Source organism: Helicoverpa armigera, chromosome 29 (genome assembly GCF_030705265.1).
Source record: "Helicoverpa armigera isolate CAAS_96S chromosome 29, ASM3070526v1, whole genome shotgun sequence".
Classification (NCBI taxonomy): Eukaryota; Metazoa; Arthropoda; class Insecta; order Lepidoptera; family Noctuidae; genus Helicoverpa; species Helicoverpa armigera.
The window spans coordinates 89951-102383 of record NC_087148.1 but is presented as its reverse complement, the minus strand read 5'-3'; the positions used below and the strand labels follow the sequence as shown (position 1 = coordinate 102383).

At 38.4% G+C, this 12433-nt stretch overlaps 1 protein-coding gene across 3 annotated transcripts in view; it reads left to right on the top strand.

Annotated features, from left to right (window-relative positions):
- The window catches only part of LOC110383045 (putative fatty acyl-CoA reductase CG5065), a 53813-nt gene that overhangs the window by 40128 nt on the left and 1252 nt on the right, over window positions 1-12433 (top strand). For all 3 annotated transcript variants that reach the window (XM_064042492.1, XM_064042490.1, XM_064042491.1), the window contains exons 4-12: window positions 229-348; window positions 5024-5149; window positions 5427-5572; window positions 6589-6701; window positions 9233-9425; window positions 10736-10882; window positions 11486-11575; window positions 11776-11940; window positions 12258-12356. In XM_064042492.1, the coding sequence (XP_063898562.1) occupies window positions 229-348; window positions 5024-5149; window positions 5427-5572; window positions 6589-6701; window positions 9233-9425; window positions 10736-10882; window positions 11486-11575; window positions 11776-11940; window positions 12258-12356 (1199 nt within the window). The remainder of the gene's footprint in view (window positions 1-228; window positions 349-5023; window positions 5150-5426; window positions 5573-6588; window positions 6702-9232; window positions 9426-10735; window positions 10883-11485; window positions 11576-11775; window positions 11941-12257; window positions 12357-12433) is intronic.

The window sequence follows — 12433 nt, the reverse complement described above, 5'->3', positions numbered from 1 at the left end:
CATGAGAGTGAAGGAATAGTGAGTGCACCTGTGTCCAAGCAAATGTGCGTGCACTATAACATGTCCTGCGTAACTGGCAATGAGGACATCATAATAATTATAGTATAAAATGTGAAGGTGAACTGCGGGCGTTTTGGGGGCTGTCTTTTGTAGATTTGACCTTCAAAAGTGCTGATTTTCAGCCTGGTTTGAATACTTTTATCTTAGATGAATGTATAATGTTGTCAGGTATTCGACAACGTGCGAGCTCGCGACCCGCGGCAGCTGGATAAGTTGTGTGTGGTCTCTGGAGATGTCTCCAAGCCTCAGCTTGGCATGGAGGCAGACGGCATGGCACAGCTTAAAGAGGTAAATGTTCTTTTATTTTCTTTTAAAAGCAGGCTTTTCCCTGGGCTGCGGCGTTGTTACCGCGGCGCTGGTACATAGAGGGCTTAAGAAAGAATATTGTGGGTTTTAGTCAGTAAGAGTCTGACACTCCCGAGCGCTGCAGCTACAGCGGAAGAGGGTGGCAGACTCAGTATAGCTACGAAAAAATATTTATAAATAGGTTCTCATTTATTAATACGATACTATTACCTACATAATATACTTACCTTTTGTTATGTTAATATTGCACCCTAATGTTATTTATAAAACTATAAACAAATAACTTAAATAATTAAAATAACAATGTATACTGAAATAGCCGTGTTTTGTTAGTCATTAGTTTAATTTTATTAAGTTACTTAATTTTAAATAGTTTATAATGAATGTATTATACTGTATAAGTACGTAATAAAAGCTATTACAATGCATTGTTTTATGTAAAATGAAAATAATATATTATTATTGTATAATAATTTGTTTTGTAAAATCGCGGATCGATCGATCAAAAAGTTAAGCAACGCGTGCCGCGGTCGATCCGTGGATGGGTGACCATCTCGTCATAACGAGTTCCTCTGAGTTCCTCAGTATGATAAACTGAAGTTCCCGACTGTTATTTGAACACCTTTGGCAGTCGTTACGGGTAGTCAGCAGCCAAAAAGTTAATAATGTCAAAATCGAATAGAAATCTAATCGCAATATGATCGCAATAGCAGTTTTAACCATATCGGGCATTCTGCTACTAATAAAAGGCCAATCGTATTCGATTGACATTTGATTGGTGTGCGATTGGTCTGCTATTTTGGTAATTTTGGTCTATACGGTAGTTTGCTGTACAATCATTTTGCAATCGTAAATCATTTGCAGACAAAATGATTCCTTATTGAATGACAGAAAAGGATAAAAACGTTTATTTCAAAGAAAAAATAGCGGAATGCCACATACGCTTGAATCGTAATCGGGTCGGAATCGGATCTCAGTCTAATCGAGTCGAACGTGAATCGTAGGTATGTCGCTTAAGTAAAATTAGGAGAATCGCGCCCCTGGGGTACTGAGGAGATCAAATAGGTAGTCGCTCCTTGTGAAACACTGGTACTCAGCTGCATCCGGTTAGACTGGAAGCCGACCCCAACATAGTTGGGAAAAGGCTCGGCAGATAGATATGTAGGTAATAAATTATTCTATGTAAATGGTTAAAAAGTATATTATAATAGAACCGAAAAAAAAAACAAAAATAACTAGGTAAGTAGGTACTTTAGCCATTTACATGGAAAATTATGAAATATGGAAACACATCAGAAAATGCATAATGTATGTATTGTACATTGTAACTCGTAAATATATACGCATAACTTATGCAATGCACCTTAAGTACTAAAATAAATAAATCCTGACCTCTGTTATAGGTACAGGGACACTTACCTATACTATACCATATTCATTTATTTTACATCTATCTGCCTAGCCTTTATTCAACTATGTTGGGGGGTCGGCTTCCAGTCTAACCGGGTGCAGCTGAGTACCAGTGTGCCACAAGGAGCAACTGCCTATCTGACCTCCTCAACCTAGTTACCCGAGCAGCCCAATATCCCTTGGTTAGACTGGTGTCAGACGTACTGGCTTCTGACTACCCGTAACGACTGCCATGGATATTCAATAACAGCCGGGACCTATAGTTTAACGTGCCATCCGAAACACAGTCATTGGTCTCTAAGATACACTTAGAAAGTCAATACAAACTTAGAAAAGATGCATTGGTTCTTTACCTACTAGGCCACGCTATAAAAAAACATATGTGGCCAGAAAATTATTTTGACACAACTCAACATGACAGCAAAAAGCGCGGGAATCTTACCAAACTATTTAACACAAAGTTATTGAGTAAATTATTCAAATTAACTACAGAAGTACATTATAAAGGTTATATTTACGTTGCTAAGCAACGGAAATGTTTGGAACTTTCTCGAAACTTAGTGAATGCGCTGCGAAAACCGACCGTGGCCGACATTTTGTGTTGTAGCTGATATTATCTGTGCCCTTAAGCCCTTCCAATATTAACATCGGGTATAATGATAGCCAATCAAGTTTTGTAACTAACTATATCGAAATAGTTATGAATATTTCGTTGCATTGGATGTTGCTAAAATTACTCAATGCTGCAGAGTTGTATGTGTAATCCATAGCCATATATAGCTTCCATGGTAATTTAATTTTCGACATTTCAATGTAAAAACTTTTTACAAAAAAAACCTTCTCCTAAGTCTGACAAAAACTATGCTGATAATCTATGCATCGTGCCTACTTAATCGATTCAGCCAGACGTGAGACAGTCGCGTGTAAATATATCTACAGACATAAAGGTCGAGCTGAAAAGCCTCCTGTTTTTGAAGTCGGTTAAAACACGTTAAGTACAAAAATGTTTAGGCAAGATGTATGGTGTAATGCTTGGTTTCGGTAGGGCTGTCAATTATTCATGACGACCCATAGTTGACGTGAAAAGGTGCCGATGTCACTCTAAAGTATGTACAAAGGTTGGCAGAACTACAATGCGTTTCATCGAGTTTACATCACAATTCCTTAATATGTTCACACAAACTGACCTACTACGGACCTCTGATACACATGTTACGAACGGACCCCTTAGAGGTTCGTGGACCCCACTTTGAGAAACCGTGCACTAGCTAATTAGTAAGGCTGCCGAATTAATTAAAATCCCTAATTAAGTAACATTATGACACTGTTACACAAATTGTTAACAAAGTAAAAGTCGTGTTGGCCTAGTGGGTAAAGAACCAACATCTCAAGTACGAGTGCGTGGGTTCGATTCCAGGTCAGGCAAGTACCAATTATACCAATGCAACTTTTCTAAGTATATCTTGGACACCAATGACTGTGTTTCGGATGGCACGTTAAACTGTAGGTCCCGGCTGTCATTGAACATCTCTGGCAGTCGTTACGGGTAGTTAGAAGCCAGTAAGTCTACCACCAGTCTTAACAAGGAGTATTGGGTTGTCCGGGTAACTGGGTTGAGGAGGACTGATAGACAATCGCTCTTTGTTAAACACTGGTACTCAGCTGCGTCCGGTTAGACTGGAAACCGACCCCAACATAGTTTAGAAAAGGCTCGGGAGATGATGACACAAATTATTAACATACATATATATATATATATAGCCTCAAAGCTTGACTTTGATATATAATATTACATGTAACAACTTATAATGCAAGCGCCATGTTGTAACATTGCCGTAGATACGATTACATGTAATTATGGCCACTACAAGCTATCGCAATGGCGTTACGAAACTATAACTAATTCTGTATGTTGATAGTTTTGTTTTTAAATTGTAATATTGCGGGTTTAGAGATTTAGTTAATGATAATACCTACGGTAGTTTCCAACAGTTTCCGACTAGTCTATTCTATTTTTTGTTTCTGGCAATCAATGTCGTCGATGTTGATGTCGACGATTCTGCCACTGACAAGTGATATGAGAAGCAAGTAGGTATATATTATTATAAAATGTAAGAAAGAAATAAAACTTAAGAAAAAAAAAGGGAATTGCTTTCTCTTCTTGTAGGACTTGTTGAGTTAGTAGGACGGCACTGAAACAAACACATAAATAAAAATTGATAAATTGTTAGAACATAGAAATATAACACACAAAATATATATATATTTAAAATAAAATAAAAAATATTGCCACAACCACATAGACACTGGCCTAACTAGGCCAAAGTCTACAATTTAATATTATTTTGAAGGATGAAGATCAATAGGATGTGGAACAGTTCTGGAGAGGAATATGTTAAAAGGGAAGGGAAGTTAAAATGCAATACTTTTATTGAACTTTCAAAAACGGTTCCTCTCTCAATGCAATTTTTATGAAATCGCGAGTTGTGACGTTACAGATTTACGTTAGGTATTTTAAAAAAATATGTCTTCAGTTGAAATACTTATAAATATCTTAGAACTTTTTTCAACGGGGTCGAAAGCAGCATTGCTGATGCGTATAGTTAGGGGAAGTCCCAACGGCTACTTGCGGGTTATTGCAGATCATGTCCACAGTCCGATCTGGAGGCATTGGATAGGTCTGCATGTAGGGTAGGCGTTGTTTTGTTCTTCCCCACATTTTATTTTATTGTAAGTACAAATAAAATTACTAACATAGTTCTTAAGTTATTATCTTTAATGTATTACTAACACTATATGGACCGAAAAGTCTGAAATAAATATATTGAATTGAATTGAATTGAAAACTTTCTAGAATACCTACCCATTTTGAAATTACGGTTCATCTATTGTCGGGCGTGGTTTAGACATTAATTACATGTTGTTAAATACATACATAAGTATTAGCTTAATTTGCATTATACAACTCTCTCAGGAATATATTAAAGAAATTAGAAAACTATTGATTAATATTGATTTCTAACACTTTCGCGAATATTAGACATTTAAATGAAACTACTTTTACGGATAACGGAAACGAATTAATTAACGCGATAAAATCCGTATGTGTAATTTTATTTAATTTTTAAACCATGAGACCAACTCTTTGGAACCGTGGAACTAGCTTGACGTTTCGAAAGAGTTTTTATAGTCCAATTAGAAAAAGAAATGACTTTGACTTTGATGAAACTTGATCCTTCTGTTACAGGTGTCCATAGTGTTCCACTCGGCTGCTACTCTGAAGTTCGACGAGCCGCTCCGAGTGGCCATGGAACAAAATGTTCGCTCGGTGGAGCGACTGCTCGAGATATGCGATAAACTGCCTAATATTCAGGTAAGGAGACCCAAGATCTTCATCATCATCATCCTCCTGCCTTTATCCCAATTTTATTTGTGGTCGGCGCAGCATGTTTTCTCCTTCCATACTCTTCTATCTGCCGTCATCTCACAAGTAACATTCTTTCTAACCATATCGACTTTCAAACAATCCATCCATCGTTTCTTTGACCGTCCTCTTCCACTACACCCGTCCACGCACATATATGTATAAATGAAATACATATGAAATCATAAAATTCTATAGGTACATAATGTATTTGTTTCTTCTCCAGGCCTTCATCCACGTGTCGACGGCCTACAGCAACGCGGAGCTGACTCGCGTGGAAGAACGAGTGTACGCCCCTCCCGTACCCCTCGCCCAGGCCCTCACCGTCGCCGACAGTGTGCCCGAACACCTCCTCGCTACCATCAACGCACAGTGAGTATTCAGCTTCAGGAGACGACAGATGTACCTTCAATGCCGGACATCACATTCCCTTCTACATCTTCATTTATTCAAACTTGGCTGCAAAACAGCACTTTTTGAACGTCAGGAATTAACAAAAGACAGCGCCCAAAACACAGCCAGTATATGCTAGCTAGCTACCATACGTTAGTAATAAAATTAAATAAAAATAAAAAAATAATACTTATGCAAAAGTGACTCATCATCCTCTGAGCCTTTTCCCAATCATGTTGGGGTCGGCTTCCAGTCTAACCGGATTCAATACTCAATACGTTTATTGCACTCCATATGTTTAAAAGGTGTTACATAATAATATAGTACAGTATGGACCCTGTAGCTGAGTATTCAGCTGAGTACCAGTGCTTTACAAGAAGCGACTGCCTATCTGACCTCCTCAACCCAGTTACCCGGGCAACCCGATACCCCTTGGTTAGACTGGTGTCAGACTTACTGGCTTCTGACTACCCGTAACGACTGCCAAGGATGTTCAATGACAGCCGGGACCTACAGTTTAATGTGCCATCCGAAACACAGTCAATGGTGTCTAAGATATACTGAATATGCAAAAGTGACTGAAGAAGAAATATTCTATTATATTTGACGACCTCTAGAGCGATGTCATAGATACTGTAGATAGAGAGAAGTGAAGAAGACAAATGAAGAAAGCTGACTGCACCACCATGTGGGATACATAGCAGAAAAGAGAGAGATATTTGACGACCTCGATAGAGCAGTCTCAACATGACTGACGAACTGATGGTCCAGGGTTCGATTCCCAGTACGGCCAACATTTGTGTGATGAGCACGTGTGATGACTGTGGTCTGGGTCTAAATATATGTATGTAACTATATGTGTAGGTTATCAGTTGTGTTAGCACCCATAATTTTAATTAATAACTTATCATGGGACTTACCGACCGTGTGTGAAAAGGTGTCCCTACAACTTTGCTGGCTCCTTTCAACTCAATTTGTATGTTGTCAATTGTCAGGTACATAGCTCCGAAGCCCAACACGTACACGTTCACGAAGGCGCTCGCGGAGACCGTGGTGGAGGAGCACGGCAACAGGGGGTACCCCGTCGCCATCTTCAGACCTAGCATCGGTAAGTTCAACAGCTATCTAGCCTTCGTCCACGAATCAGTAATCAGTAAGAGTTTTAACTTCCTCGTTGGTCTAGCTGTAGCAAGCGCGGCTGCTGACCGCGAGGTGTGTGCGTTCGCGCAGCGGAATGTTGTTGAATTTAAAGATTTTAATTATGCAGATAATTAGTGTATGACGTCCTATAATTGTGTATGGTAAATAAAAATTTGTGTATGCAGCCATTGTGGAGAAATTCACCAAAAACAGATTCCGCTGGGCGAACGTTGGCGAACGTTGTCCTGGCGGAACTTTTTTTAATCCATAGACTTTAGAAGAAAAGAGATGTGTCCAAAAATTAGTGTGTATTTGTGTATAATTGATTATGTATGAATGAAATCAGTGCATGCATTAACTTCGGAGAAATTCAAGTTTCCGCTACGCGAACGTTTGGTCATTAGCTAGTTTTCATATAAAGCGCTTACATAGAGAGCTGTAGATTTTTACATACGTTGTTTTGAATTTGTTTACATTTGTTTAAAAAACAGATTTAGAAAAAATCGTAGGGTTTAAAAGATAAAAATATAAATGTAAAATACACTTATTAGGTCTTAGTTGTTAAAGTATGCAGTTTGGGGTCTAGATTTTCACGTTTACACAAACCTTGTAAGAGTCTCCAATATGTTGCCAAGTATCAATGATGTTCCGTTAGTAATTAAAAAGTTATAGGATATTTTATCATGATATATGATGAATAGATCACTGTTTACAAAGCAGTCGAATATCACGACGTTCTAAAGGAATTGCATGGTAAAATGTATGCCAATAATTAGTTTAATCATTCAACTATTCACTTGCAATATTTCATGTCATTAAATTCAGTAATTAAAGAAAGACAATTATAATACTGACGGAGCATCGAAAACCTACATAATCCGACCAAGTTCGGATAGCTACAAAAAAGCGGCCGTTACATATGTCTAAGAAACGTTCTTAACTTGGAAGGTTAGTATAATTATTAATATGGTACAGTTGCGTACACAAGCGTTAGGAAAAAATAAAACAATTGCATTTCTTGAATGAAAAATATTTTTTTTAATAATAACGCCACTATCTACGACATTTTAGTTAAATACGTAACGTTTAGTAATGTTATTTTTAATCACCTAGTTAAGTAATTTATGTAAGTAATGATAATAAAAATATTTTGGTACACGGATATTTAAATAGAGAAGTACTTGTTAATTGAAGATTTATTTTTATCGTAGATAGTGGCATTATTATTAAAAAAATATTTTTCATTCAAGAAGCATTGTTTTATTTTTTGCCTAGCGCTTGTGTACGCAACTGTGCCATATTAATAAATACTAACCTTCCAAGTTAAGAACGTTTCTTAGACATATGGCACGGCCGCTTTTTTGTAGCTATCCGAACTTGGTCGGATTATGTAGGTTTTCGATGCTCCGTCAGTATTATAATTGTCTTTCTTTAATTACTGAATTTAATGACATGAAATTTTGCAAGTGAACAGTTGAATGATTAAACTAATTATTGGCATACATTTTACCATGCAATTCCTTTAGAACGTCGTGATATTCGACTGCTTTGTAAACAGTGATCTATTCATCATAAAATCATGATAAAATATCCTATAACTTTTTAATTACTAACGGAACATCATTGATACTTGGCAACATGTTGGAGACTCTGACAAGGTTTGTGTAAACGTGAAAATCTAGACCCCAAACTGCATACTTTAAGAACTAAGACCTAATAAGTGTATTTTACGTTTATATTTTTATCTTTTAAACCCTACGACTTTTCTCTGTTTTTAAACAAATATAAACAAATTCAAAACAACGTATGTAAAATCTACAGCGCGCTATGAAAACTAGCTAATGACCAAACGTTCGCGTAGCTTGAATTTCTCCGAAGTTAATGCATGCACTGATTTCATTCATACATAATCAATTATACACAAATACACAATTTTGACACATCTCTTTCTTCTAAAGTCTATGGATAAAAGTTCCGCCAGGACAACGTTCGCCAACGTTCGCCCAGCGGAATCTGTTTTGTGAATTTCTCCACAATGGCTGCATACACAAATTTTATTTACCATACACAATTATAGGACGTCATACACTAATTATCTGCATAATTAAAATCTTTAAATTCAACAACATTCCGCTGCGCGAACGCACACCCGCGAGGTCTCGGGTTCAATTCCCGGGTCGTGCTGGAATAGCTTTGTGGATTTTAGAAATTTTCATTAAGCAGCCCGGAGTCTGTAAGTTGGTGATTGATACACTCGTGCATCGGAGAGCACGTTAATGTCGGCCATGCATGTAATCTCGCTCCGCTCGTGTCGGATTACCGTCCCGTCGCGCTATGAGAGTGAAGGTAAAGTGAGTGCACCCGTGTCCAAGGAAATGTTTGTGATTTTGTGAACTATGGGTGCACTACGGGTTCGTGCAGAGGTACCCACTTGATGCAGTTAAAATCGCTGGCAGAAACTAGTTTAGCTAGTTAGAACTATTTGTATGTTGTTCCCAGTGATCTCTTCCCTCCGGAACCCGTTCCCCGGCTGGATAGAGAACCTGAACGGTCCGTCGGGCGTCGTGGTGGGCGCCGGTAAGGGCCTGCTCCACGTGTTCTGCTGCCGAAGCCGCGCTGGTGCCGACATGTTACCTGTTGACATCGCTATAGACACGCTGCTGGCTGTCGCCTGGGAGACTGCCACCGACCGGTGAGTAGGAATATAAGGAAAAAATTAAAAACTTGAAAGAATATATTTTTATTTTTTTGTTTCGATACCTATCAACTATTAACCTCATTAAAAACGATCCATTTGATCGTGAAAGCTTGTCGAGTCAAATTATATTAGTTAATACCCATATTGTAAAAGCGCCATATTGGATGGTCCGCCATATTGGATTTAGAATAACGTCATGTAGGTAGCATAAAAGGTTGTCGCGTCAAATATGGATATACAAAGGTCTTAAAATATACTAATGCTCAGCCATGTGTTACACACAACATTATTTATTAGGTATAACAATTTTACATACACACTGTACATAACGAGATCGGACCTAGGATTCCGTACCGTATTTATCTATAAAATGAATAATAAATCGAAGCACGTCAAAATATTCATTTTGTTCTACTTTTCCGTATTTTTTGTTACATCAGCAACAAAAATACGTCATCTATAAAAATGACAACTTTGCAACTATGTTTATACTGAGTGTCCCGTTTTCCTTTGCCTACAGAACACATTTCATTCGTACCATAGCCACACAGGAAAACTGAAACAGATGATAAATTAAGGAAAAGTATCACAAACTAAACAGCCTTTACATTAACAAACCCAATAGACATTATTAATAATAATATGGAGCGTCATTGCAAACACAATGCATGACCTCACGCGATCCGGACATCAGTTATTAATATTAGAGGAAACATATTGACCCTACTGTTTCAATACGTTACTGGAATGCTGAATGGTAGAAAATTATGTAGGTAAATGAGGAAAGAGGTTAGATACGACTGCTGTGTACGAGGTCTTGGGTTCGATTCCCGGGACGGCCGGAAATCACTTTGTGGGTATAGAAACTTTCACAAAGCAACCCGTAGTCTGGAAGTTGTCGGTGTTACACCCCCATGCCTGGGAGGGCCCGTGGCGCCGGCGTAATTTAGGTAGCAGGTATACTGGAAGAGATTTCTTTATAAATAAGCATAATCTTGTAAATAAATTATTTCTTTCCTGTCGTCTTTCTTTATTGTGTCTGTATAGTTATCGGCACGAATCTTGGGCTCTGACCTTCACCTGCGCAGAAGTGATTTATTGGGTCCCTTTTGTGGTACGTAGTGAGGCGCGGGGGCGGGTTAAAGCGGTGATTGGCAGTGCATCGCGTCATAGCCGTCATTCGGGATTGGTTCTTTACTAATAAATCACTTCTGCACAGATGTAGGTCAGAGCTCAAGATTCGTGCCGATAACTATACAAATGTAAAATAAAAATCTTCTAAAATGGTAGTTTTTTGCTCACAGGCCTGAACATGTGAGGGTGTACAACTGCAGTACCTGTGAGAATCCCACCACGTGGGGGGACTTCGAGGACGCGCTGCGCAAGAACCTGCGGGGTCATCCGCTCGATAACACCTTCTGGTACCCCAGTGGGTACAGTGTCGAGAATAAGTAAGCTATTATACAACTGGGGCTAATTTAATAACGTATCAATTGGATATCAATTGAATCGCAATAGCAGTTTTAACTTAAGCGGGCATTCTGCTACTAATAATGAGACTATCATCGTCATCTCCCGAGCCTCTTCCCAACTATGTTGGGGTTGGCTTACCGTCTAACCGGATGCGGCTGAGTACCAGTGTGCAAGGATCGACTGCCTATCTGACCTCCTTAACCCAGTTACCCGGGCAACCCCTCGTTATAACTGGTGTCAGAGTTACTGGCTCCTGACCTGCAACAACTGTCAATAGGGCTGCCATCCGTCCGGGTTTCCCCGGATTTGTCCTCGTTTTAACCCCGTCCGGGGGACGTCCGGGCGGGTTTTCAAGAAGCGTCCGGGGAAAACCCGGACACTTTTCATGTAAGAAAGCACCTTACTGTATTTACGTATTTATCGGCATTATGACACAAACCACTAACTTCATTCGGTGTAAGATGCGATTTACGTCAAATGTCCGGGTTTTTTTAAATCTTTGTCCTGGTTTGGCGAAATTCGAGATGGCAGCCCTAACTGTCAAAGATGTGCAAATATTAAAGGTAATGTATTTTTTTCAGAGTCACACAAAAAGCTATGGAAACTCTACTGCAAACTCTCCCCCTGCACATCGCTGAGTATGTCACCAAACTGCTTAGAATTAAAACAAGGTGATATTATAAATAAATCATTCCTTAAATAAAAATTCTGCGTAGAATGTAACGTAAATGATAATGTTGTCGCTATAAAAATGTACTTACCAAAATGGTAGTTTTTGAATTTAAACACATATATACCTACTTTCACTTAACTTGTACCTACTTATTTAAAGTAAATAAAAATGATGAATTTGTTCTATATTTAATTTCAGAATGAGTCTGATAACTGTCAGCCAGCGTCTGAAAGCTATGAATGAAGTGCTAAGATTCTTCTCCGTGCGCGAATGGCACTTTGAAACGAACAACGTGAAGAGGTTACAAGCGAGGTTAACGCCCCAGGACGCCGCCATTTATAATCTAGATCCCCAAACTATCAAGTTAGTATATGAACACAGTGACACAGACAGAATACAGACAAGAATGAAAATAGAATAAGTAGTTATTGTTTATCTTTGAAATATAAACTATTTCTTTTACATCAATGGCTTAACTAGATATTAAATTCAATGTTTTCTAGTTATTATTCTATGCGATATCTCTTATATGTTTGTTTGCGCATATCTCCGTCATTTAGCAACCGTTGTGAAACAATTCTTTTTCATGTGAAGTGTTACAGGGCTTCCCCTCTGAAGTAGGCCAGATACCTCTTGTAATTGTTTTTAATGTATTTTTTAAATATAGTTATTATTTGCAGTTGGGATGATCACTACGAGAACTTTGTGAAAGGAACCAGAAAGTACTTATTGAAGGAAAAAGACCAAGACATCCAAGAAGCAAGGAAGCACCTGCGCAAGTATGTTTATCTATGAACTAAAATTACAATATAGAAAACGCAATGCAGATTACAGATCTGCTTGGCCCGCAATTTTT